Raw genomic sequence first — 26,298 nt, 5'->3', positions numbered from 1 at the left:
ATTGCAATTATAGTGTAATACTGCTCTCTGTACTAAGCTCTCTTGTGATGAACATACAGGTAAGTATCTCATGTAATCTGGATTTCAAAAATATAAGTGATCTCTACAGTCACAAATCTGGTACTTCGCATTTGAAATTTTAAAATGTTCACAGTTTATAATGTTAAGGATTGTAGCCATGGTTGAATTTATGAACAGTCTCATTTGTGTCTTCTTAACTCCATGTAAATCTATGTGCATATCTTAATTGAAAGCGCATTTGCAGGATTATTTGCATGAAAACTGCTGATGAAGACGTGTGGAAATAGGAAAGTTATTTTAAGACAGCTATAGTAGGGTATTTTCCTATCCAGGATGTTTGTTAGCTCTGACAAATCTTTGTTAATTTTGTCTGGCTGTTTTCATGAATCTTTGGATTCCAACAAAAGCTAATAAATCCAGCTATGAATGCTTTAAATACAACTACATTTCAGAGAATATGAATCAGAGAAGGACTACATATATAGCATCGATACAGAAGAATACACATTTGTTGCTTTGTGCTGTGCAGTAGCATTTGGAGGAAGACTTGCTCCCTCATCAAATTTCCATACATTTGAGCTGCTCTTGCCCAAAGTTAGGGTAAATTGCATGACAAATGTTAAGATCATCAACACCCGTCCCAGGGAATCAAAGTAGCTGCTGACCTTTAAATGTGAACACATTCACACACCAGTCTCCCAACCATCTGGTGTGACCTGACATTTCCATTACTGGCACTCCTGTCTCTCACAGCCCCCCTCCAAAACATCACAAATTTGATGATTTGGGCCCATGCTGACTGCCATCTCCCTCTGCAAAGTGTCCTCAGGGAGGGACATTTTTCTTCCTCTGTCCCTTTCATTCCCATGTTTACTTTTTTTTCTAAATCCTACTGAATCATAGCCCTATTTGTCAGGGGTGTTAAGGGAGCCACTAAATCTCCCAATCCCAGGATCTGGCCAACATGCCCAGCCCAGGAATGGTCCTAGGTGATCTCTACATCCCAGTCCTAAGGATATGACTGCTGCTTTTCTTCCTGCCAGGTCTGGCTACCAGCAGGGTTGTATCTGATACACACTCACACACAGAGAGGGGTCCCTAAAGTGGCTGTGTGGTCAGGCTGCTGCACACACACAGAGCAGTGTGGGCAACACAACCCCTCTGTAATGCTACCCAAACTCACAAGGGCACACAACCCTGTCCTCTTCCTCCCATCCAGGAAATCAGAATGAAGGCTCTCTGGGAAAAAACTGCATGCCCTTATTCTCCACACCCATAAACACATCCAAACATGCACAGTCCCTTTGGATGTTAGCATGGCCTCTAAACCTGTTTAATATCTGTGTCTGGGGGTCCTGGCAGTGGTATATAAGTCACCTTCTGCTTGACAGATAGGGCAAGTCCTCCAGATGTGGAAATGTTTCCTCCAAGTCATCAGCTAGTCCAGCTTGAAGCTTGCTAGTGAGTTATGTGCACATACTGAGAATTAAATTCACTGAAGAAATATCAACACACACAGATCTCTCCAGTTGCTAGCACTTAGACCTCTCACACACCCACACGTAATGTGATCCCTTTGGCTGCTGCTGGCACATGGACCTTTCAAGAGACACACAAAACACACCCACCAGCCCCTCCAGTTGCTGGTCTTTACACCTACAAGCCCTATGGCCCACAGTCCCCCAGTTCCTGGCACACAGACCCTTCCATGCAAGTCCCTCCATATGCTAGTACCTAGATCCATGAGCCCTAAGACCTGTGGTCTCCCCTGGTCATTGGCACACAGATCTCTTCTGCATGTGGGTCTCTCCAGGTACTGGCCCCATTTCCCCCAGCTTTTCTTTATATCTTCTGATCCTTCCCCTAAACACCTTATAGTCATTTTTGCATAAATCTACAAGCATTTTATGATAGCCTGTATCTCAAGCAGCCTCAACTTTTCCACAACACTTATGTTAATCATATTTTCCCCTTCCTATCAGTTAATAATTGCTCAGGTTGACATTCTTGAGGGTTCTGCCCGAGTAGTTCCTCTAATGGACCATCAATCAGTGGCTGAAGCATTCTGGATCCTCATTATTGTCTCTGTTGTGACTTCCTCATTAATGTTTGTGTGTCTGTGAGGCTCATTTATCACTTTCCTCATTACTTGTTATTTCTTTTATAGTGAGTAGATCACAACCAAGTAACTTAATGAACCAGACGCTCCCACACTCCACAAACTCTCACACTAATGACTGACAGCTGCAGCAGGAGAACTACTGAGAACTGCTGGGCACCCTGTGAAAACAGGTCCAGCTCGCCTTTATTACAGAAAACTGCATAATGATAATATAGCAAACTTAGACTTTGCTGTGTTGACTGAAAGTCAGGATGCAGTTTTCATGTTTTCTGCATGTTCAGGTAGACTTGAAGGACAGGGCAGACATGTTACACAACATATTTCCATTTTTCTCCATTGCATGACGGTACACAGCACTAAGTCAGACACTTCAGTGACTTTAGCACAGTATTTTATCCAGATGATGAATTATTTTCCAGACTTTATGAACTTTTATCATGATGGTTGAGATAAAAGGAATAGAAAGAACGATGATGTAGTTGTGGTTTGCAGTGATGTTCATCTTGTGTCTTTGATGCTTGCTTGCATTATCTTCAGAAGGATGTTTTAGTCTAAGTGGGGAAGAAAAAACAAACCCACATCTTAAAAGTGTGTAGGGAAGAGAAATATGTGTACAATGTAAGAGCATTAGTTGCAAAGAAACCAAAACAATTTACTGGAAGGTCATAAAGTAACAGTGTCAAGTTTCTGACACTGCACAGGGGTACTGCAACTCAGTGGAGTATCACACAAAGAATATTAGTGTAAAATTAAAAATGGAACTTTGCTGTCTGGAAGGACTTTTTCCTTCAGTTTGTTTACAAAATTTCTCCTGTGCCCTGTGAGACCCTCTAAACTATGTCACACTTGCTATTTCCAAGACAAGCCTCTATTTAAAGTAGGAGTCCATGTGTCTCAGACTGTATGAAATTTCCTATGAAGACCTGCCCAAAAGTTGCTTCTATCCAGTACACGGCATTTCTGATCTGTCATTCAGACAGTTTTAAGTGCTGTCTTCTTTTACCTTTCCCTACTTTTACCTTTCCATGGCTACTTCATGCCTTGCATAAAAAATGGCCTTTGATGATGGAAAATTATTTCTAGATTTGCTTTTTGTTTTGACATTATGGGATACATTTTTTAGCACTATATCCAAGTATTTTAAGGGGAGATCTTTAGTGGAATAGGCAGTAATAGATGAAATACAAGTATACTGTGTAGAAAATATGGTTTAATTGTGAATTGAAAATTAACTCCTTTGTTCACACTATCCCACTCAATGTAGGCTCTCATTGGGGCAAATTGGAGGGGGATGGAGTAGAACAGACTTTGAATTAAGTGGGGTTTTGGTGTTTGATAAACTAGTGGCACTTAATGGAGCTCTTTAATTTCCCAGCTTGAGTCTTTAGACTTCGAAAAGGTGACATTTTCCCATTTACTTCTTACCGAATTTGATTGTTTACTTTTTAGTGAATATAGACAGGTGTGCACATGTATGTGTATATTTGTTGGAAGGGGCAAAATACTTACTTCTTCTAGAGTCATGGCCTCCTTATTCTCCCTTTCTTTTCTGTATTTCTTTTTAAGGCACACTGCAGTTGTGATGGTGACAATAAGCATTACCACAAATACAGTTATGGTTGAAGAAACAGCTATTACAATATTTTCTCGGGTTGAGCCTTTCCTTTCACACTTTTCTCCCATGTACCACCAGTTGTCACCTGCTGGACATCTAGAAAGCAAAAGAACAAACAAACATGTTATCACCTAAAGATTAAAGACATCAGAAAATGTCTGCTTCAGAAAAATGGCATCTCTGATGCAGTTTCTATATCCCAAAGCATAATGAAGTTATTTCAAAATGGATTTGTATTTTAAAGTTGTTTTGAGTGGCCCACTGTCCTTACACACCCGAATGTGCTTCTTTCAGCTTCCTGCTGTTTCACAGGTTGTGCCTTCAGAGAAAGCCTTTGCCAGAAAACCCAAGTGCCTTGCTGGTCTTCTTGACTGCTTAATGCTTGGATGCAGCTGATCTAGAGAGGTTTTCTTCGGCTTTTTTTAGTTTTTGAATTTAAAGAACTTGTAAGAGCTGCCTCTGCCCTCCCCCAAGAAAGAGGAAAGAAAAGAAATGAACAGTCCAGCAGTCATTTGGTTTTAGGACTGAAAACAACCTCTGGGCTTTGACTTCATCACCTTACCCAGCACCACAATCAACTCTGAAACATTTTATAGTGAGCTCACGAGGGTCCAAATGATCTAACTGCAAAAAAATATATATCCATGCAGTACTGCTGAATGCACACCCATCCCCATCTTTCTAACCTTGGTTATTCCTTATGTATTGATTTTCTAGCTCCTCTCTAAGCCACTTATTCAGAACTACCTCAGTCCTGAAAACAAGTCTGTTTGCAGTGTGCTGAAAAGATACTGCCTGCTGGGGGGACTCCAGGTGATTCAGCTTGAGCAGATGTATCTCATTCCCACCCATTTCCCAACAGAAAATTGGGATGGAAACTCACTGCTGGTCACACATTTCTGTAGGACAGAAAGTAGGTCACAAAAGCACTAAAGCTTCAAATAGTCCAAAGATGTCAGAAAATAAATGTTCTGTTTCCATAATTTTGAAATGAGGCATAACATTCAGCATATTTTTTATTTTTGTCTTTTTGGAACCACGTCTTGACATTTACTCATATTTGTGACCTGCTTCTGATGAGTTGCACAAGAATTATTTTTAAAAGGTTTCTAAATGGGGAGATATAACACTGAATGAGTCATCCTGAGTCTTGTGGAACTCTGCCTTTATGTTTTCCTCACAGCACTCCAGTCTACCTGCCCTGGCACAGCATATAAGTCTACTGTCTTCAGCCTTGGAGCTTATTTGAGAGCTGGAACAATGGTAATCAGGCAGGTGGGTTATGTAAATGTATCCACAGAGAATTAAATGAAAATTGATATTAATCTTGTTGCAGGGCAAACAATATTTTAGTCCTTAGCTTTCACTGCTGCTTTCAAAGGTGAATGACTACACTTTGGTAATTCATGGTCATAATTTGCACTGTACAATACTCCTGAATCAAATTTTAAAATAATGTCTATGCTGCTTCCTATCTGATAAGTATTAAAAATCTTCTCTACTGATATAAATGCTCTTTTCTTTCAATTACATTTATTCAACTCTTCTACATTTTGCTATAGAGAATAATAAGGACTTGGAGTAATACATTGCTGAAAATAATAAACACATTTAAAATATAATTTACAGGGAAGTCAAGCAGAGTACTTCAAAATGATCAGATGCTGAGGTTAGGAGCTTTGTTGCCCAAATTGGCCATAAGTTCAGTCTCACAGGAGCAGTTGCAAATACTTGCCTTAATCAGCTACAATCTGTCTTTCCTTTCATTAGGAGCAGAGATTTATTTTGTTAGAAACTTTCATTACTCATCCTAAAATTGCATTTGAGAGTGAATAAAGGCAGTTACCTGCACACTGGTGCTCTGTCTACCAGAACACACACACCATCATTTTCACAGGGGTTGTCTGGGCAGAAAGTTGGAACCTCTGGATCTTCAGGCTGGGTGGTGCTGCCCGTGGTGGTGGTGGTGGTGGATGCACTGGTGGTGGGGGGCTTGTTGGTGGCAGTAGGGCCAGGGCCAGGTTTGGTGGTGCTGGCACTTGTAGTCGTAACAACAGGGGGTGAAACACTCGGCTTAGCTGGCAGGAGATGCGATATATCTGCACAGTGAACCCACAAGACATCAGGCCTTTGCTTCACGTTATTTTTCTTCCTATTCTAATCACAATTTCTAGTAATAAAGAGCAATAAGTCTGTTCATGGGTATAATGGATAAACAGTCGTTTTTACCTTTCAAGAGCATGATGTACTTTGGAAATGTGCTCTAGATTTTTTTTCAGAAACAGGTAGTTTTACTCAAATTACTCTATTGAAAATAATTTGCACAGGATTAGCATTGTTTTATACACCTTCACATGAGATAAAGGAATTATACTGTGCATGTACCTGTTCACAAATTTATTAAAATGTATGATTTGACTTCAGATACAGGCATAATTCAAATACTGCTCATGTACAAAGTACATCATGTGTATTTACATCTACAGAACCAGTGACTTAGTATCTAACACTGTGTTTATTGCATTGTAAAGAGTACCATCCATGTTTACATACCTTCCAGTGTTAAAAGAATATAAACACCATCTTCTTTAATAAAGTTGCGGCTTCTAAGTCTCTCATGAGTTAAAAATGCACTTGTTCCAATTCCTGGGCCTCTCATGTATTTAGTTCCATTGGGAAAAGTTGCTTCAGATCCCACTATATCTGGCCTATCCCAAATAAAACCTGAAGAGGATCCTGGGAAAAAAAAAAGGTAAAAAGAATGTGAATGTGAGACCACTCTGGATTTGTCTCTCAGCAGAAACCTCAATTGCCTGAAATTTCCCACTGATGAGAGGCACAAGACAATGGAGATCTTCAATGATTTGGCTTAGCCTGAGGTACTGAGAAAAGACTCTACTGGAGATGAGGTTATTGGAGAGCTAGTTGAAAACCTGTTGTATTGTCTTTTTATTTATTTAAAGTGTAGCGATCAAGAAGGTAGGTAGCACATGAATCATCTGTAATGTGAGTTAATGCAGTTCTTCTCAAAAGAGAGCATCTCCTGCAGTAGATGTTAGCAGGGCACAAGATATTTGAACAACCTGAATGATCATGGATCACTGATGCCTGCAAACCTGTTCTAAATCTCAAAGCTGAGCCTGATTATCCATGAAAGAATCTGACAGAGGGAGAAAGAACTGCCTGCTCCAATGCTTCTCTGGTTAGAGAATGTGTGTTGCAAGGCTTCTCTTGGGAATCTGAGACTGTTTGCAATATATGAATAAACAATGGAGAAGGAGCAGAATGCAAACAGGCTGCACATCCACAGATCAGGGAAGGAAAAGGGATGAGCACTGTAGCTGTAACAGCAGAAAGCACAGGGAAAATGTCAAACATCTATGGAAGATCTGGTGTGGTGTGTGTTTCACTTACAGAGAGGGCATTAAGTCTTTCTAGATTATCCACTTTGTTTTCATGTAGAGCCAGTGTCATAGGAAAAGGAACGTAAAACATATTATTTTTAAAATAATAATGTGAATTGGGCATTTTTGTGCCTTCCTTCCTTTCTAGTCTGAAAGCCCAGAAGACCAATTCAGTGGTAGAGATGGTTTCTTTGGCAAAATGCAGAAAGTCATGGTGGCTTAAATCCAAACTTCATCCAGGGATGAATATGGGTGTTTTCTTTAATCTCTCTCTATAGAGATTCCTACCATTTCTCAGAGTTACATTTTACTGCAAGTGCCTCCTTTCCAAGTTATTGTGGACAACAGCCCTTATCTTCTCACACCTTGAACAAGTACAGATTACATAATATGAATCAGTACTTTGTCCATCTGGAGGCTTGTGCTGACACCACTGTACCTTTGACAAGGAAGGCAGGAATTTGTTTGATAGCTGCACTTTTATCTGGTATGAACTTCCTATTTGTTAATTCAGTATTTTATTTTCATGCCTTCCGGAAAACTTCTATTCTCATTAAAGCAGAAATAAATGCATCCTTACCATATGAAAGAAACTTTAGGAATAGATCAGCCACCTGTTTCTTATACAAATGTAAAAGAGAGAGAGACCCAGAGTCCCAGCTTAATTTGCTTGTAGGTCTAATTTTTTTTGTCTGTGGATCAGTATTATTGTTGCTGCAAACATGTGAAACATTCCAGAAGCTAATACACTAACTTACACAGAGAGGTGACCCCTAGTCTTTTTCCTGTGTTCTACATGCTTGATTTTAACTAACCTGATAATGTCTCAGGGTCTGTTGTTACACTTCTTTGGTTTGACATCCGTTGACGAATATCAGGGTGCTGGTCGAGCAGGATCATGGTACCTTGTTGCCATGGGCAGGGCCATTGCAAATGATCATCATTGGCTCCAGAAATCAAGGACAAGTATATTCCTAAATTAGATGGGTTATCAGTGGTACCATTTACATACAAGGTGACCTGAAAAGCATATCCTTTACTAGAGTAAAAAGGTGGACTGTATACTGTCCCATTTCTCCCTGCTGGACTTGTGTTGAGGAGATGTGTGAAATTTCTGATATGCCAGACGTGGTGGGGACACTGAGTTTCTGACAAGTTGATGTCATCAATAGAGAGGCCTCCATTTGATGAGCCACTTCCTCTCACGCCTTCAAACACAACTCGGAATTTACTTGTGATGTTCAAAGAAACATGATGGAGCTGCCAGTAAGTCTCAGGTGAACCTGAAAAACAAGGGTAGAGATTTCTGAATCAGCAGTACAGACAAACACTGCACAGGTCTGTGGATTCTATACCAACATTGTCTAAGAATTTTTCATGTCCACTGCCACTGATGTGATGGAATATTTCTTCTGTAGATGTTACTTTGCAGTGCAAGACCATATTTGCTCAATAAAATATTTCAACAGAATTAATATGCATAATAGTGCTTGCTGAAGGGTCTTAAAACTGCTTTTTCTTTCACATTTTAAAATAAAATTTCATTAAATTAATCCAGATGCTGTGATAATTAAATGCACAAAAATAGTTTCACCTGTATTATTAAAAGGAAAAAATTCAGAACAAGTTTTATTTAAAAAACTGAACAACAATGTGCCTCACCAAAAAATATTCCAGAGGATTCTGGGAGCCTAGAACTACAAGACTAGTTCATTCATTTGTTTTTGTATTTTTAAATGGCTTGTTGGAAGTTTGCCTATGCAGAAGCACTATTCACCCATCAAATGATTAATGGTACTAAGGTCAAATTAAAGCCAGCCATTTGCAAAACCTACTTCATGCAATAAAACCTCACAGCAAGTTTGATGTTGCATCCAAAATTGCCTGCACTAGCAAATTCCACTTGACTCCAAGAGCAGTGTACACAAAAGCAAAGACCTCTGCATAGGGGCCTTGTGAGGTCAATGGAAGTAGAAAACCCTTTTTTAAAAGTACGTTAGGCAAAACAATTTCTTTTACTGTCTGGTTTTTGCTCATCTGCACAGAGGACCAGCTGCATTTATTGAACAAGCAGTGCCAATTCCAGGTACAGAACTCATGCATCACTCTCCTAACAACCCTAAACACAACGCAGTAGATCTTAAACATGAGTCTTAATTTCTTGACATTTTTCATTACTGTTATAATTAGGAGGTAAAAAGTTAACCCAGAAACAAGAAAAATACCCCACTGTTTTCCATGAAATCGTCTTCTGCATAAGTGAAATTATTTTTACATGTAATATGTGCAGTTCAAAAATCTCCATCTGCCACAAACCAGTGGGAAGGGTTCAGGGATTGTCCCTAAGCTTCTTGAACGTTGTGGTTCAGTGCAAACCCATGAGCAGCTGAGCCAGGCTGTCAGACATGGGTGGAAGAGGCTGTAGTGTCACTGCTTCTTCCAGGTTGTTGACTGCATTTGTAACTTCTCACATGAGAGAAGTGAAACAGCTTGGAGGAAAAATGATCTTAAGCCATTCCTGAAAGTTTTGCCAGAGATTGTCCAAATAGGGTGCCTGTTTGGACACATGTGAGATCAGAGACTTCAAAGGAAATTATGGACTTGAAAAGCAGCAATGGGAGATTGGACCTAACAGACACACAAGAGTGTTTGTCAGGAAGGCAGAAGTCTGGAGAAATTAATCTTGGTTCAAAGTACGGTTTGTAAGAGTCTGATAGGGCTCAGACTGATGTGAAGTCTACATTTGCTTCCCTGTCAGCAACCCTGACACTTACAGTGAAGATGCTTGTTAGCACAGAGGGCACAGAGGGTGAAGCCATAGAGGTGAAGAGTGGAAAAAAAGAAAAGAAAAGAAAATCAGACACCAGCAGCAGCTGAGCCTAAAGGGACAAAAGGAGAAAGAAATTATGTCTATTTGATAAAAGAACCTGCTCAAACCCTTCAGCAAGACTGAACTTGGTGTAGCTGCAATGGACACCACATAACAGTTAAATATATGTGAAAGTAATTTAATCATAAGGTGACTTTGGAAATTCTAGCTTCAAGAGCTCTTGTCCATTAACTGACCTCAATTACTCATTCTGTAGGCCATAGGTTCCTAAAACCACAAGAATTTAATCTTCAAACTACAACTCAAGACATGATCTGCTGTCCATATATTTCAGTTAAGTGATTTCAAAACTTGTTTTAAAAAATAATTTAAATTTTATCTTTTTTGAAATTGTTTATTAGATATTCCAGGGCACTTATGCTTTCCATTTCTTTATTATTACTTATTCTAATACTCCAGCTTCATCAGTTGCTATTGATACCAGCAATTCTAGAACAGTTAAAATGATTGCTCATGGAATTTTAGCTATTTTGGTGAGAAAGCCATCTTGATAATGTGAGAGTTTGAAATTTGTGGTAATTTATTATATTATAGGAAAACAGCTGACTGAGGATCCATCAGGTATAATTTCAACAGCAACGAACCAATTATGTAGATAGAGAAGAAGCCAAAGAACACTAGGAAATTAGTAACTTTGCCACAATAATTTCCCCCAGTACTTTGAAAAATATTAAGTGCAGATTAAAACAAAATGCTATTTTATTCCATACCTTTTATCTCTTCAATGAATCTCAGAGTACCATTTGGATTGGCTGATGTGTACTCCTTGACCCAGACATTCAGACGGTCATTTTCATTACCACTGTTGTATAAATAGAATTGTAAGCACTGAAAGCCCCTTTTGGGATACAGAATTCGGCTCTCCAGGACAGCTTTGCTTCCTTCTCCTCCAGCACTGGTGTTGAAATGCATGAAGTAGCCAGAATCTGCCAAAAGTCAATGAGAAATGAGCATTAGAGGGGAGAGAAGACAGAATTTTCTTGGTGTACTGATTTTCTTAATGCTGTATTGTAATAACTCTAAAAGACAGAGTCAGGTCAGGGTTAGGTAAATCTTGTGCAAATCTCTGACTGAGGACTGGGTCCTGTTCGCATTCTCCAAAGGCAAAACTATTTTATTTGCAGCTTTTGTCCTCATTTCATTGTCTCTAGCAAATTGTACTCAAAACCATGGGTTTTTACTCTTTATGCAGTGTCAGTAACTCACAGTTGACTCTCTGGAGGACTAGTTTAAGGTCTTGAACTCTTGAAGCTTTCTGACAGGTTCAGATAAATCTAGCTAGATTGTCAATTAATTTTTCATTTCAGCCCTGGTAATATACATAATTTCAAAATCCTACTCCTTTCCAAGGACTTATTGAGCACTTATTCAGGAAAGCAGCAGTCTATCTGGTGTGGCTGTACCACAGGTATCTCTCATGCCAGGATGAGACACTAAGACTGAAAAACAGATCAAAAGAGATAAGGACATTCGGTCTCCTCAAATAAGCAGAAGATCGAACATATCACATGATGTCCTTAAGTATGTAGATTTATGTTGCTTAGTTAAAAAATAAACTGTAATTTGTCAAAAAATAAACAGATAAGAAGGCCAAGCTTGAAGCAAACTCGCACACCTCTGCAGAAAACCCTTCCCAGAAAGATAAGAGTTTTTTTCTCATACCTTTGCATTCTCCCATATGAGTGTGATCAGTATTTGGCCCAGCAGGAACCTGAGACAAACGCTGCCAGTCACTGTTATCATCTGAACTTTGAATCATGCCACATATATTTTCAAGTTCAAAACTGCATGTGTCCATGAAACTTAGGGAGGAGGCTATGGCATTAAAAAAAAAAAAAGTTAATCTCTATTACATAACACATTTTAATTCTGAAGGTCTAAAGCCATGAGCAGAGAAAGACTAAATGCAAGCACCAAATACTCAGTGGCTTCAAATATGATCAGCATTCATATATACAATGTTCAGGAACTCAAAACACTGGGTGGTTAGCACTGACACTGATAAGATGTCATCAGGAACACTCTGGGCCCTTAGCAAGCACAGGAGGGCATCTGCTAATTATCATATTACATCTTTTAATTATAACAGGAACACTAATACCAACCCAATTCACACACCTTCATATTACAGTAAAAAGGTCCTGACACTTTCCATCCATTCCTCTGTTTGTTTGGGCCAGTCTACACACGGACACAGATTTTCGTAAAAGTTCACTAATGTATCAGCTGGAGTGCTTATTTTGAAATACAGAAGAGCAGAAGCTATTTCACTGTAATAAAAAAGCCTTGATTTTTCAAATGCTGAATTGATAAAAGGACCAAAAATACATTTGGCAAAAGTATATTTTGGACCAGTGGATATTTCATGTCATACAAATTTTACAATGTCTTTCATGTAACAAGTTAAAAATTAAGTGAAGAAAGACTGTGCAGTTGAATATGAAAGGGAGAACACCATATGAAATATTTTCTCTGTCTAAAGCAACCTCTGGATATGTGAAAGGTAGCACAGTCCAGGTTTATCCCTGTTCTTATTTTTGTTTCCCATAGTACCATGTCTGAGCTCTGTGTAATACCAGCCATGATTTGAAAACAACTAAGTTAATGAAATGCTTTTTAAACTATGTATAAAATAGTGTGGCTTAAAGGTTTAAAGGTTTACAGGTTTCATTGCATAACAAAAAGACCTTGAGTATCACAAAACTCAACTTCAATAACATGCCAAATGCTTCACTTTAGCTGTAGCTCTGACTCTGGGAAGCACTTAAGTATGAACTGCTGCCAAATCAGTTCTACTGCTGAAATATTTTTTGCTGTCCTCATGCAAAGGTAACAATCCTCTAGAGGCTGCAAGGTAATTACAGGTGTTGTATGACTGATATTTTTTAAGATACAGTATCGGTATGATGTTGTAAAAACTAAGAAAAGGCCTTCACAGCAAATGTTATATTGACTGCTGGAGAAAGAAGGTAAGAAAAACAGAGAATTATTAGATGGAGTGTTGACCTGAATGACAGGAAGAGACAAAAGCAAGACTCAGTAGCTTACAAAGTATTTCTGAGATTCATTCCTGAAACAGAGGAAGGGGCAATGAGTGAGGCAGTTTGTGAACTCCATCTGCACCAAGAGCCAGATACTTTTGTGGTATGCAGTGAAAGACTGGACTTGGGAGAAAATACATGGGGAATGAGTGCAAGTCCTGACTTTCAGAGGCCAAGGGAAACCTCATGGTCAGTTCTGTTAAGCAGGATGCTCTAAGGAGAAAGCAGACTAAAATCTACAGTAATCACATGGCCTGAAAGACAGCAATGAAGTACAGATTGGAGCAGCACTAAACTATCAGTCAGTATTTCTTATTGTGTGGGTTGTTTTCTTCAGTTTAAGATACAAGATTCACGTCTTTTATGCAATTTCCTGTCTGCATGGGCCCCTAGCAGAAATTCAGCTTAAACTTTTCCTTAAATCATGTTCAGCAAATGAAGTAATCTTTTGCATGGGTCAAGGCTGGGACCTGTGAAGCACCATTCTCCCTGGCACAGGTGGGTGATCTGACAATATGTATGTCTCTGCAAATATCATCCACACTATACACATTATATGAAGCCAAGAGATGGACTGAGGAGCAGGGCAGATCCTGATTGCATTGAATGTGGTGGCAGTTTTGTCACTGATTTCAACAGCACTGGGGCTTTTTTTCATTTAGGGAATGTGCCTATGGGTCAAGAATAAAGATAAATTGTCATTAGGTATTTCTGTAATGCACAAGAATGATGGAAAATATATAAGATTAATGGAGAGGAAGAAGGACCCCATCCCCTGTTAAAGACATTCTTAGCTGTAAACACTTTTATAATTCCTAATTGACTGTGCAATGAGTGCTAGAATCTAAGGCTGCCTGTAACTGTGTGTTCAGTTTAGACCTACATGAATAGAAATATTTTCATCAGAACTGTACACTCAAAAAACCTGCACCATTTTAATAAACCAAGTTGATAATTGTTTAAGGTAACTGTATAATGAGGCTTAACATATAATTGTAAGCTAGTACTCACTACTTGGGATACTGTGAAAGTTTTCATCTGAATGCCAGGGCACACTGCATGCAGCAACAATTACAGAATCATATTCCAGTTTGATAATAGAACTATCTAGATTTCTTTCTCTTACTTTAATTCAGCTTTGTAAAATAAACCCTACCTGAGCAAAATAACTCTTTTGCCCACTTTTGTAAGAGACCAGGTTTGAAACTAAACACAAAAATTTTAAAAGCTTGCCTTTTATTCATAACAGTATGTGCACCCTATTTGCATGAATACCCACTCTGTCTCACAGGTTCCATGAAAGTGGAGTAGATATGACAGCCATGGCAAAAATACTCATTTCTGTGCAGTGCCTGAGCAACAGGTGTGGAATAATACAGGGGAAAACAAAAGGCTTTGTGCAGAAGCACACATTTTAAACAGCCACCCAAGGGATGAACAAAAATCAGCTGCTGAGCAAAGCTGGTTTTTAACTAAAGGTCAGATAAAATTACACAGAAACCTCTGCTACTCAGCAGTGTTTCTGCAGGAGGGCTATTATTTCTAGCTTCACCATTATATCTGGTGTTTTTAACACAATTCACTTCTCTAAATATGTTAGCATCTCTTTCACTTATGTCTGGTTGCATCCAGCATGTATGTATCCACCCTCATTTCTTTCAAATGCCAGAGGCATATAATGAAAAATAAATGGAGAAACTTACTGCAATTGTACAGTCGGTTCAGCTTCTGGAGGTCGTACTCACTGAAATCCATCCGCTGTCCTATGACATCCATGAACTCTGGGATGTTGGTGAGGATGGTTGGCTCAGTTCCATTCCTGAATGCTGTCTTGCTGTAGTGCATCACAGAATTGTAGTCATAGGGAACATTCAGGAAGTCTGATCTTTTATCATCATATTTATTGAAATTATGCTCTTTACCTAAGAGGCAAAATTAAAAGGAAAGATTGTCTGTTGCCCAAGAGAATCAAGTTTTGATATAAAGACTTACAGTGACAGAGAATCTATCAGATCTCCAAATATTTTTTTGTAGTCATTTACTTGTACTTACTCTGTAAAATAGTTTTATTTCCAGTATAGGGCTATTTACTTTCATCTTTCAGCCACTGATGACTTCTGCTGAAAGAAGCAAAACTTTTGCTACCAGAAAACCTTTTTCTGTGCAACTTCTTTTAAACTTTGATGGGCTTGTGATACCCAAAAGTGGAGAGAGTGTTTCAGTACTCAAATTAGTGCAATTTGCAACTGTTTCTACTCTGTATTCTCTTCTCTTTAATTGCTAGTCATTTTAAGTAACAATAAACAAGTTAGAGTTGTTATCAGATAAGCTTCCAGAATTTAACTTCACAGATATTTTCTGGACTATGAGCAAAAAAAACAATTGCTCACTACCCAAAGGAGAGTAAAGATTTAAATCAGTCAAAATACAGTAACTGTATTCTGGCCAGTGTAAAACAATTGCAGCAGTTTCAAATGGCCAACAATAGTGCAGCTTGTCACTAAAGAGTCAGCAAAATATAATGGAAATCAAATAACAGAGTCTAAGTCATTTTCTGTAATATATAATTGCATATGCACCTGACTATTGATCACAGCTAAATAAGAATGCATTAGATTTAGTCATTATCTACTTTTTCAGACTTCTGTGTGCACCTATGCACCTATGTTAGGAAAACATCAAGTCTGTGTATATAACTGTTTTTGAACAGCCTGAAAATCACAGAGGACAACAACAAGCTAAAGAAGCAGAGACAGAGCAAAGTCCTGAGGAATTCTGTGCAAACTCTCAGGGTTGTGCCAAATATGCCAACACTTACAATTCACAAGCTGCATTGCTAAAGTAACTGCTGGTGTGACACAGACCCTGAAAGGTCTCTCTTGCCTGCCCACCCTCTCCACACTCTGCTATCTCAGCTCTGCTGCCTGCACCAGGTGTAGCAGACAAGCAGAAAGCACTAGTGTTTTCACTGGAGATTTTTTACTGGCTTTGGTCAGACTGGGTTTTTCAGGGTGGGGAGTGTTTAGTTACTTTTATTTCATTAAGGGCTGCTAGAGTAAGCATGCTTTTAGAGTATTCATTTAAAAAAACTAAATTATCCTCTTCTGCTGCTCTGTGGTACAACATGCAGCATAAGAGGATTCAGATGTCTAACTAGGGCTTCGGAAACTGTCATGACACAAGGGATTACCACAGCAACAACAAATGGGGATTTCTGTCTCAAATAGATATCTCTTGATATTTAATTATTGATATATTGGCTTTGAAAAGTAAGCCCAGGTGAAAAAATAGCATGACCACCAAAGGATGGCTGGAAAGGATGTACCCCAGCTAAATCCCCTAACACCAGAGCCTGAAAGGAAAAACAGAGGAGTGACTGACCAGACTGAATCCTGTCCCAGACAATGGTCACGTAGTCATCCCGGTCAGACCGTGACTGCTCATGCCAGAATCCCAGGGCATGCAGGAATTCATGCTGGATTGTCCCAATCCTGTCACAGTTGGCTCCAATGGAGAGCTGCTGCAGCCCCATCTGTATGTTTCCCACCGAGGACCAGCAGCTGGCATTGATATAAAATGAAAGAGAGCTCTGTGAGATCCACACCATCCCCATGCCATGTGAACCCCAGACCCAGTCTGTTCAACAGGTGTATTTTTAAACTGAGCATTGAAGTCACATTTTGTTACAGAGAGAACTTTTCCATTGATCTGTTCCTTGTCATATCCCTTCCTCTCACACTTAGCTCTGTTTTGATGAACAAGAAGTTTTTTGCCTCTGGCTCTGCTAGACGAAAAATGTTGAGGTATTTGTGACAAAAGAAAGCTGATGAGGATTTCTGTGGTACTCTGGAACATCAAAGGCCATGGGCACATAATTTAGAGCAGTTAAGTCACTGCAAATTAACAACATTCAGCTAGACTACAGTATGTGACTGTAGTCACACTTGGAGCCTGTCCCTGTCATAAGGAGAAGGGGGTCCATGAATATTCTCTCCTCTGCCTGATTTTCTCTGTTCTATTTTGGCATTTTGCTGTGGCTACCAGGCAAGGTGTGCTTCTGCATGGTGGTTTTACCTTCTGACAGTTTAGTGAATTTGACAGTGCTTTTCACAAGCTCTTTTCTTTCTGGCTCTCTGTGAGATGCTGTGCTACAGCACTTGCTGCTGTCATACACTCCCAAGTAAGAGCAAAACTGCAGCTGTGCTGGAACTTTTTATTAAAGGATGAAAGAATTTAGTGAGTTATATGCACAGGCCAATAAAATGGCACCCCATGTCCACAAAGTAGCAGGCATGGAGAGCTACATTTAAATTGATATTTTATGCAGCAAATAAATCAATACTTACCCAATGAAGAACATAAAATTAATCAGGCACAAAATATGCCATAGGATTTGCAGTTCTATCACCCCAGAAATTTAAAAATACAAGCACACCATGTGCTTTCAAATTCTGTAACTTATTAGTGCAACATATTCCCCAGTATTTCATTTTCCACAGAGCAACACAGGCCTTACCTATTGATTACTCATTAGAATCACAACATGAGACCTGGTAAGGAGAACATGTAGCATCCATAATTTCAAGGTCTTTCCTTGATCAAGGCCTCATACTGGTTCTTGTGTTGTGCAGAAATCTAAGTCCATCACAGGCCTGGGTCCACCTCGTACCAAAGCCACTTCTGGCTTCACAGCTGCTGCACAGTGCACAGCAGGCTACAGACACATCCTGGACACTTGGCAAAACTAATGTCCAACTGACAGAGGATCCAGCTTCCCCTCGCCTTTAGTCTGCCAAATGCCTACAGCACTGTCATTCTACAGCCACAGGGGGAGTAAATACCTGGTCTGTGTCACCCTGCAGTGAGAATAAAGCTTAAATGAGTGGGACATGGCAGTCCAGAGCAATGGGCACCTAGAACCCTGTGTCAGCAGTGTCTTCAGGAGGGGAGAAAGTGGCAGAAAGTCCCAGCTTTCCCCAGGTGTGTGAGAGCTGTATTGCCTCTGACTCAGTGTTTTCTGCATTGCTGTCAGAGGCTAGAGGAACAGGGAAGTACCTGCTCTGACTAATCCCACAATCCCTCTTTCTGGGCTGTAAATAGACACATGCCATCAGTAGCAACCATCCCACTTGTTTCAGGCACATTTTTATACTAATGTCCTGCTAATCATTTTCTTCCCACAGCATCACAGATCACCAATATCAGCTCACAGACACTTTGACATACTAGCACCAAGCTGGTTAGCCAGGGATCTGTGTCAATCCACTCCTGCATGGATTCCCTTTGCTATGTGCCACAGTGGCAAAGAGCTGAAGTGGCCTTCTGGGAGTACTCCATGAAAACCTGATTGTCCACTTGCAAATACTAGAGATGATGTTGGTCCTCCCTGGTCTGCTAATCATTTGATTCTAGCACACCATGCTAGTTTTCCTGCTGAATGAATCCTGCTCTTCATGAGAAGAGTGAGGAGAAATGGCACATCCACTGCAGGTTTCCAGACTCTTCTGTGAACTTTGCAGACACATCTTGCCTCATCTGATGATCCTTCATTTCTGTGACTCACAACCAGCCCTCATGTATTTTGCTCAGCACTTAGGGTGGAGCCAACATAGTAGAGGTAGTAGCCAAGGTGAAAGGTGGATGAAGAATGTGTACAGGGAGAGGCTCTTTGTACAGGGTCTTGATACACTCTGTACCTACACCAAAGACTACAAGTGTATTTTCACACAGGACAGTCGACACAACAAAAGACAGCTGGCTTCTTTTGTGGCTCACTTCATTTGAATCCAAAAGGGTAACACACATGAGGACTTTACAGCCTGCTACAAATCCTTTGGACCCAAAGCTCCCCCACATTCCTATTTTATAGATGCAAGCCAAGATCAGAAAAGGAAAGATGATTTATCAACCTTTACTTGGTGTGGTAAAATTTTATGTTGCCAGGAACTTTGTGCGCCTATCTGCACTGTACCCTCTGGACTGAGGTCTTTAGTCAGCAGACAGAAGATTCCTAGCTGATTAAAAAAAACTCCAAAACGTTAGGAACGACAGAGCAAAATTGGGTTGGTTCACCCAGCTTACACCTTCCATTACGCCAGAAGTGAGGAATGGCATGAAATGAAAGCAGTTAGTTCAGGGTCAGTCCTGATTTCTTTGTATAGCCCAAGCTGACTCACTGAAACTGGATGGCCATTTTCAGGAGACCGCACCATTTAGCTCCAATCTTTTAAAAAGTTTTCTGCTGTGGATGTGTCAGCTGAGGTGATAGAAATATTTCAGGGCAAGCCATGTGCCAGGCAGGGAGGGCAAGATATGTTATCCAACCAGAACAGGTCATCTTCTTCATCACCATGACTCATCTATGTTTAATAGATGTACAAATGAAACATTGCGCAAAGGCCTCCTACTTGCCATCGGCTAAATATTGTGGTTCTTTTTCAGGTACAATTATTAGCAAATTCAGTGCATATTTTAGGGGATGAAGGATTACAAAATTCAGCTAAGTGAGATTCCCATTTAGCTCAAAAAGCCAAAGTCATTAGCACAGGAAAAAGCACTGCTCCAATTATATATCTTTTAGAGCTGAGTTTCAGTGTCATGTGTACAGCACAAACAGCAGCAAATATAAAGAGCCAGACACCAAAGAGATTTTGAAACAATTATCTGCTACAAATATCTCAGAACAAGCCAAAGGGAAAGAGAAACATTTTTACTATCAGAAAATCTTTTCCCATTTATGAATGCATTCTCATACCAGGAAATTATTTTCTGAAAGCAAATTTCCTCACCAGGCTATCAAGCTCAACCCTGTTCTCCTTTTCTAAAAGAGAAATGATTCAGAATGGATGGAGATTTGTTCTTGTTGCACAATTTTGACAGAGACTGTCTTAGAAGGGAAGAAGTTGAGGCAATTTTGACTTCTTTACTGGACTCTTATTTTGCAAAATTTTAGATTAAATAGTATGACTATTCATCAAAAAAGGTAAATAAAGTGAAACATCAGTAAAATAGATCAGTGCTGTACAGCATTTAAAAATGCTGCTTTTTTATCTGAATGCTCATGTGACATTGTTGAAATGCAATTCAATTTTTACATTCAAATTCATTGCCCCTCAGTCAGAACTATCATATTTCTCCTTGTTTTTCACTTTCCCCCTAAAAGCCAAGGTATACTAAGAATGACCATCTGAAGGTGATCTCCATATATCCAAAGATCAGTCAAGAACATAATTGCCTTGTTTCTGATATCTTTTACCATGTGCAGAAAATTACCTCTAAAAGGACTGGATTTCTTCTTGTATTTAAGAATAAATATCAGTAAAAATTGTTCATTACTTCTAAAGTAATATCTGTTTTGGAAACTATGACAGTTTAAAAAGGACTGGGAAAATGGAAACAACAAAAATGCAAAGTTATAATCATATACATGAGTTTCAGAGTGAATACTGTCCACAAAAGTAGTCTGAAAACAAACAGAATGAAAGTTATTTTGAATTGCTTCTCTTACCCACTTCCTTTGAACACAGATATGTAATTCTTCTCCCCTTCCCAAGGTTTGAAGTCAATACAGGTTTTCAGTCGATACTGTTCAAATGCCTTGAGGATGAGTCCCTTAGCATTCATTTCTGCAAAGCAAACAGTTCTTGTCAATACTGAACTCATAGATTTCTACTGTTATCCATATGGAGCAAGTCCCAAGGGTGGGTCTTGCTCCAGCAATCTTTGATGAAAATAAATGGGCTTTTGTTGGATTAAGACCCAAGTAGGGACCTAAAAACATAAATTAAGGTCTTGCATCACTGTATCTTGCTCTTGTTTTTCTCCTGTGTAATTTTCCTTTGATACTTATGTATAAAATATACATCATGAGTTTATAAAAGGGTAGTGTGGGGGTGTCTTAATTTTGTAGATTCTTTAATTTAATTTTTTGAGATTTATGTAAACAAGTATTAAATAGATAGGAAATTAAGACTTCATCTTTTACCTAGTGTAGAATGCAGGCTACAGATCTCTCACTGAATTTCTCCAGGATTTGAATTGCTCACATTATATCTGTGTTATCTCCTCTAAGCAAATTGCATAGTTTCAACTCAAAGATTTAAAGGATGGAGTCAAACTATGATGTGTCCCTGGCTCACGTTAGAGGATTTGGCAATGTGCCATTGCAAACTGTCTGTCAGAATGCCATTTAGCCTTCACTCCTGTGAATGATGCAAATGGCCAGGTAAGCTTCCTGCCCATAAAAATATATTCAGTGCCTTCTTTTCACTTCTGCTTAGTAGAGTTTCATGTCTCAGCCACAAGATTTCAAAACCAAAACAATCTGCTGGGCTGTAGCAGGAAAACAATTCAAGAAAGGAGGTGAGAACTGGCACTGATACCAAGATTACAGATCCTGTTTGTGCACACTCAGCCCCATTCCTGCTGTGGGAAATGGACTGCTCCAGACTAAAAGAGGAAAGGATGCCTCAGGAGCTTTATCAACCTGTGTTTAACGTTTCAATCAACACAACACAAAGATATTGTGAAGGGCAAATACTGTACCCAGGCTGTCCTCAAGGACGTAAGGGATAACATGGGGCCACCGGTAGTTGTCACCAATGATGGAGTTTCGTTCCTGCATCCAAGAAAGAAAACAAGTATGCAGTCCTCACTAAAAGCTGATTCGGCATCAGGGACTACAATAGTGCTAAAGCAAACCTACAATTCCAAGTAAGACATAAAAGAAAATAATGAGCTCAAAGACCTTGAAAGTTTACTCATAGGTCTAAGGTTTGGGCTTGTAATCCCTTTACTTCCTTCTATCAGTGGCTCCAACTTCCTGCAGCATTTTCTCCACAGAAATAACCTGAGATTTTGATGCATGTACATGGGAGCTTCAGCTCCTGTGGGAAGCATTAAGATCAAAAGTCCTGAATACTGTACAGAGATTAATAATTTTGTAATTTTCTCTTGCAAGGGTTTCTTTCTGTGCCTTTAGCAAGTGCTGTCCTTGCTTCCAGTGACACATTCAGCGTATTTCCCAAAAGGGAGAGTAAAACTCTATTTTCAGAGTACTCTCATAGTGCAAGACACATTGGGGGTTTCCTACTAGATATTTTTGAGATGTAAATTATTGGTTTTTTAGTTGATCAGATAAGGATGCTGGCCAGATGCTTTAAAATGTGGTATTACAGATCTAAATTTTTCATTGGTTTTAGTCAATCCACTTATAGGATGAAGGTTTTGCAGTTCTGCTCAGTGAATTTAATTGGCTCAGAATAAATATTGTACAGCTAAATGAAGTTTTTTTTTAAACAAACATGCCTGGATGATGATCGGTGCTGCTTAATCTCTCAAAAGTGCAAATATAAAAAAGGAAACAAGAAGCTAATAATATTGATCTAATCACTGAAGAGATCTCATGCTGGATAATGTTTCTGCAAATGCTGCTGACTCCTTCGCTGTCTATGACATTTTGTAGAATTCCATCCCTGATCATCTTCAGTTTATTGTTTCATAAACAGCATTTATTGCTTGTAGGAGCAGGATGAATCTATCATTTTCATGCCAGCAGTACTTTACATTTAAGTCAATGACATATTTTTGGCTTTGTATTTTATATTTGAACTCACCCCCTGAAGTTTGATGTCTCCCTCAAAAAGGTCTAGTCCTAAAGCTAAAGGGAAGAGGAGATGAACATTCGGTTATTGTATTGATCTGAGACTAATGAAAATTATAAAATAAAATTAAAAAAAGAGATTGAATTTTGAAAAACCTTCATTTATGTTGAAGATGTCCTGATCAATTCCTCCATCTATGTCTATTTCTGAAAAATAAAAAGACAAGTGAGGTAGGACATTAGCCCTTGCTGTTATCTTTATGAAGTGTGAAAATTAATGCAATAACAATAACAGTAATTATAAATCTGTGTCTGTCCTAGCGATGTTTATGAGCAGCTGGTTTTGTTGACTGCCTCCCGTGCATACAAATAGATCTCTAAACAGAACTCACCAGTTGTCTCTGGAGCAGGCTGGGGAGGGGGAAGAAAAAAAAAAGATATTATTAGAAAGGCACATAATGAAATGCAGCTCGCATTACTTTCTCAACATTATTAGAGATGTGATTCAAGCTCAACTGACAGCACTTAGCGCATGGCTTTGTATTGGATTGACTGCACCCACTGCCTCCTCATTTGACTGGAAATCTTTATTTGCTCATGGGGCAGTTTTGTGCCCTTCCCACCTCAGGCTGCCCAACAAGTAATTCACCCAGTACTGCTTCTGTGGAGGTTTTAGAGCTGCTTTTCTCTCAGAACTAAGGTAATGCTGAAATGTCCTTCACAAATGGGAAAAAACCAGAGACTATAATTTCTATGGAATCAAGTATTGCTACTGGTCAGCAGCTGTGCAGAGCCTATGGAAATTATGCTTAGCTTCCCATCACAAATCTGAAGACTGTGGGAGAGAATGAGTGGTCTGGTGTCACACAGAAAAGCTTTGAAGGACTGGGTACACAGCCCAGGTCATCTCAGCTCCAGTTCAGTGCCCTGTCTGGACTCAATTTATCTAAGCAATAACAATTCAAACACTCCCTTTGCAACATGGAGAATCCACAGATCATGGTGAGATATGATGAGATATACATAGAACACTTCTCCTTGCCAAAACATGCCTATAAAACATAACCTTAATTCTTTTATTTGACTAGAAAATTCATTTTTGGACTGCCTTGGACATACTTGACATAATACTATGCAACTATTTCTCATACAGTGAGTAAAATAATGAACAGCCTTTCTAAGCCATCACTACTGGGTGTCTTTTATTTGTATGTTTGAATAGAAGCTCACAAATTGAAGATAAAAAGCATTTTTGTATTCTCAGATGTAATATAGGTTGCAGATATAGCAAATGGAATAATATCACAGCAATTCTGGAAAAAAAGTGTGGGATTTTTGCTTTTATTTTTACTGCAGTTTCTGCCCTGTTTTTCTTTCTCCATATAAACAATTTGTTTTCTGTACTTGCAGCTTTGCGTGTAGGACTTCCTTTACCAGTCTGATAAACATCTGCAACTTCCACTAAAAGCAATGAACAACACAAGATCAAAATGCTGAAAGCCAGCAAAAATCAAGTCCATGCAGTCCCTAAGACAATTAATTGTGGTAATTTCTAACATCTGTATGATGTGTAAGACAACAGTATGGCCAGAATATTCAAGAGATATTCAAATGCACATGTTCTTCTAGACCTGAGTTCCCACACATAATGATGGGAATGATTTTGAGGGAAACAACTGTGAGCCCTAGATCTGGCTTCATATAAAAATTTTAAGCAAACACAGAAAAACAATCCTACCTCCCATTAAATTTCAAGGTTCAGAAAGAAAGATTTGACATTATCAGAATGTCCTATTTTAGCTTCATAATGAGAGGTTAATTTTTAATCTGGAATTAATGTCTTTTAAAAACTTCGGCAAATAGCAGAAAAAAAAATATTGTAAATACAAAGGCCAGAAATCTTATTTTATTATTTTGATTCACCTGAACTAAAATTAACTCAAGGTGTTGCTTCACAGTTTTTGTCAGATTTTGATGATTTAATATGATTGCCTAAGGGAGGAAAACCATTTTTGCCAAACCAAGTGGAGGCTACAATTTATACATCTAAGAGAGATAATTCCTAATTGGTATCAGCTGACACATGCAAACAATATCTAACTGTTATATAACAGGCAAAATTTTTATTAGACTTTTCTGCTTCTTTTTCTTTTCCTAATGAAAACTATCACCCACATATATCCTTGCTTAGTCTAAAGGAAGGATTTTGACCTAGAAGGATCAGTTACAGAAAACACTGAGTAGCATCTGTTTCCTCACTGAATTTCTCCTGAAACAGCTATGTATCAGCATTTTGCACTATGAGATATTTTTAAAATTTATCAGACTTTAAGATAGGTGACTCTTAAAAACCCAGTATCATTGGGGAAAAGTGACTGACTCCATTGAGAAACTGCTTCCAGAGTTGGGCAGATGCAAATGCTGAAGGATTGATATTGATCTCACATTTCAAAATTAACTGGCATCATTCAGGTTTACATTGATATATGAGAAAAAAGATGGGAACTTTAGGAAAAAAACCACAATCATATACACATATGGTTTAATAACTGCAGATACCTTCTTCAGACAAACCATCCATACATTTGAAATGTCAATAGACTCCTCCTACATGTTGTTGTTTTATTGCACATATATTGTATTATTTATTGCACTTTGTTATCGCTGCATAAGACAATTCATTATCACCGTGCATAAAACAGTATCTACATATTCAAGTTTTGAAATGAAAGTGCAGCTTGTAAAACAAGCTGCAAATACATGGGCAAAGTGTGTAACACATGTTTTGAAGAATTAATTTACTCCTAAACTATTGCATTTTATGTCAAAGATTATTGATGGAGGAGAGGAATCACACCCATATATGCTGAATCCCCTCATAACCCTTAATGATGAGAAAAAGGTTTCTGCAGTTCAAATAACTATAAATTACAATGTACCCATACCTAATCAGAAAGTATAACTGTGTTAAAGGTACAAACTGTCTCACTCCTGGAAGAGTTTGTGAGCAGCAAAAGCTCATAAACTGAAATCAGTAGCTAAGTACAGTGGTACTGTTGATGCACAAATCAAAATATGAGCCCCTGACTGAACAATACCAAATTCAACAACTCAGTGAAATCCATGCTGGTCCTCAGTGTCTGTAAACTGCCACTGAATGTTTTATACTGAAGGAATCCCTTCCAACACTTCTTTCCACTACGTTCCCAACAAAATTAGGTCTTTAGTCCTGTGAATATCAATAGCAAAATAATCTGTTTCAAAAGGAGCATCTCTGCATACAAGTATTACTTGTTCATATGGCAGTGACTTTGGTCTCAATACCAGCCTGATAAACTATATGATGCATTTCTAGTATCTGAAAGTATTGTAAATACACAACAAATTCATAGTCTTATGAAGAGGAAGGTTGTGTTAACTGAGGTATACCAAAGAGGAATGTAATCAATTGTATTTTTAAATCTACAAACACACAAATTTCTCATCATTTTTAGTATCAGTCCCTAATTTTGGACATGGACAACATGTGAATTAAGATATAGCAATGGTTGGTTAAACCATAGCTTGTGAGCACATTTAACTGACTAATAATTCAAGTGCCTCT

The 26,298-nt window shown here is 38.7% G+C and overlaps 1 protein-coding gene across 3 annotated transcripts in view; it reads right to left on the bottom strand.

The window, feature by feature from the left end:
* Positions 1–2,283: 2,283 nt before the first annotated feature.
* MEP1B (meprin A subunit beta) overlaps positions 2,284–26,298 on the bottom strand; it is a 31,200-nt gene continuing 7,185 nt past the window's right edge. For 2 of the 3 annotated variants that reach the window (XM_085052753.1, XM_085052752.1), the window contains 14 exons: positions 23,087–23,105; positions 22,851–22,901; positions 22,708–22,751; positions 21,638–21,710; positions 20,601–20,718; positions 16,475–16,653; positions 14,797–15,015; positions 11,715–11,867; positions 10,763–10,978; positions 7,978–8,445; positions 6,312–6,494; positions 5,605–5,857; positions 3,653–3,854; positions 2,284–2,694 (listed from right to left, as the gene is read on the bottom strand). In XM_085052753.1, coding sequence (XP_084908879.1) covers positions 2,677–2,694; positions 3,653–3,854; positions 5,605–5,857; positions 6,312–6,494; positions 7,978–8,445; positions 10,763–10,978; positions 11,715–11,867; positions 14,797–15,015; positions 16,475–16,653; positions 20,601–20,716 — 2,007 coding nt within the window. In that variant the 5' untranslated portion in view covers positions 20,717–20,718; positions 21,638–21,710; positions 22,708–22,751; positions 22,851–22,901; positions 23,087–23,105 and the 3' untranslated portion in view covers positions 2,284–2,676. The remainder of the gene's footprint in view (positions 2,695–3,652; positions 3,855–5,604; positions 5,858–6,311; positions 6,495–7,977; positions 8,446–10,762; positions 10,979–11,714; positions 11,868–14,796; positions 15,016–16,474; positions 16,654–20,600; positions 20,719–21,637; positions 21,711–22,707; positions 22,752–22,850; positions 22,902–23,086; positions 23,106–26,298) is intronic. The other variant, XR_014850094.1, reaches the window with a different exon arrangement.

This window comes from Lichenostomus cassidix, chromosome 2, assembly GCF_008360975.1.
Source record: "Lichenostomus cassidix isolate B80296 chromosome 2, HeHo_3.0, whole genome shotgun sequence".
Lineage (NCBI taxonomy): Eukaryota > Metazoa > Chordata > Aves > Passeriformes > Meliphagidae > Lichenostomus > Lichenostomus cassidix.
This window is presented reverse-complemented; position numbering and strand designations above follow the sequence as displayed.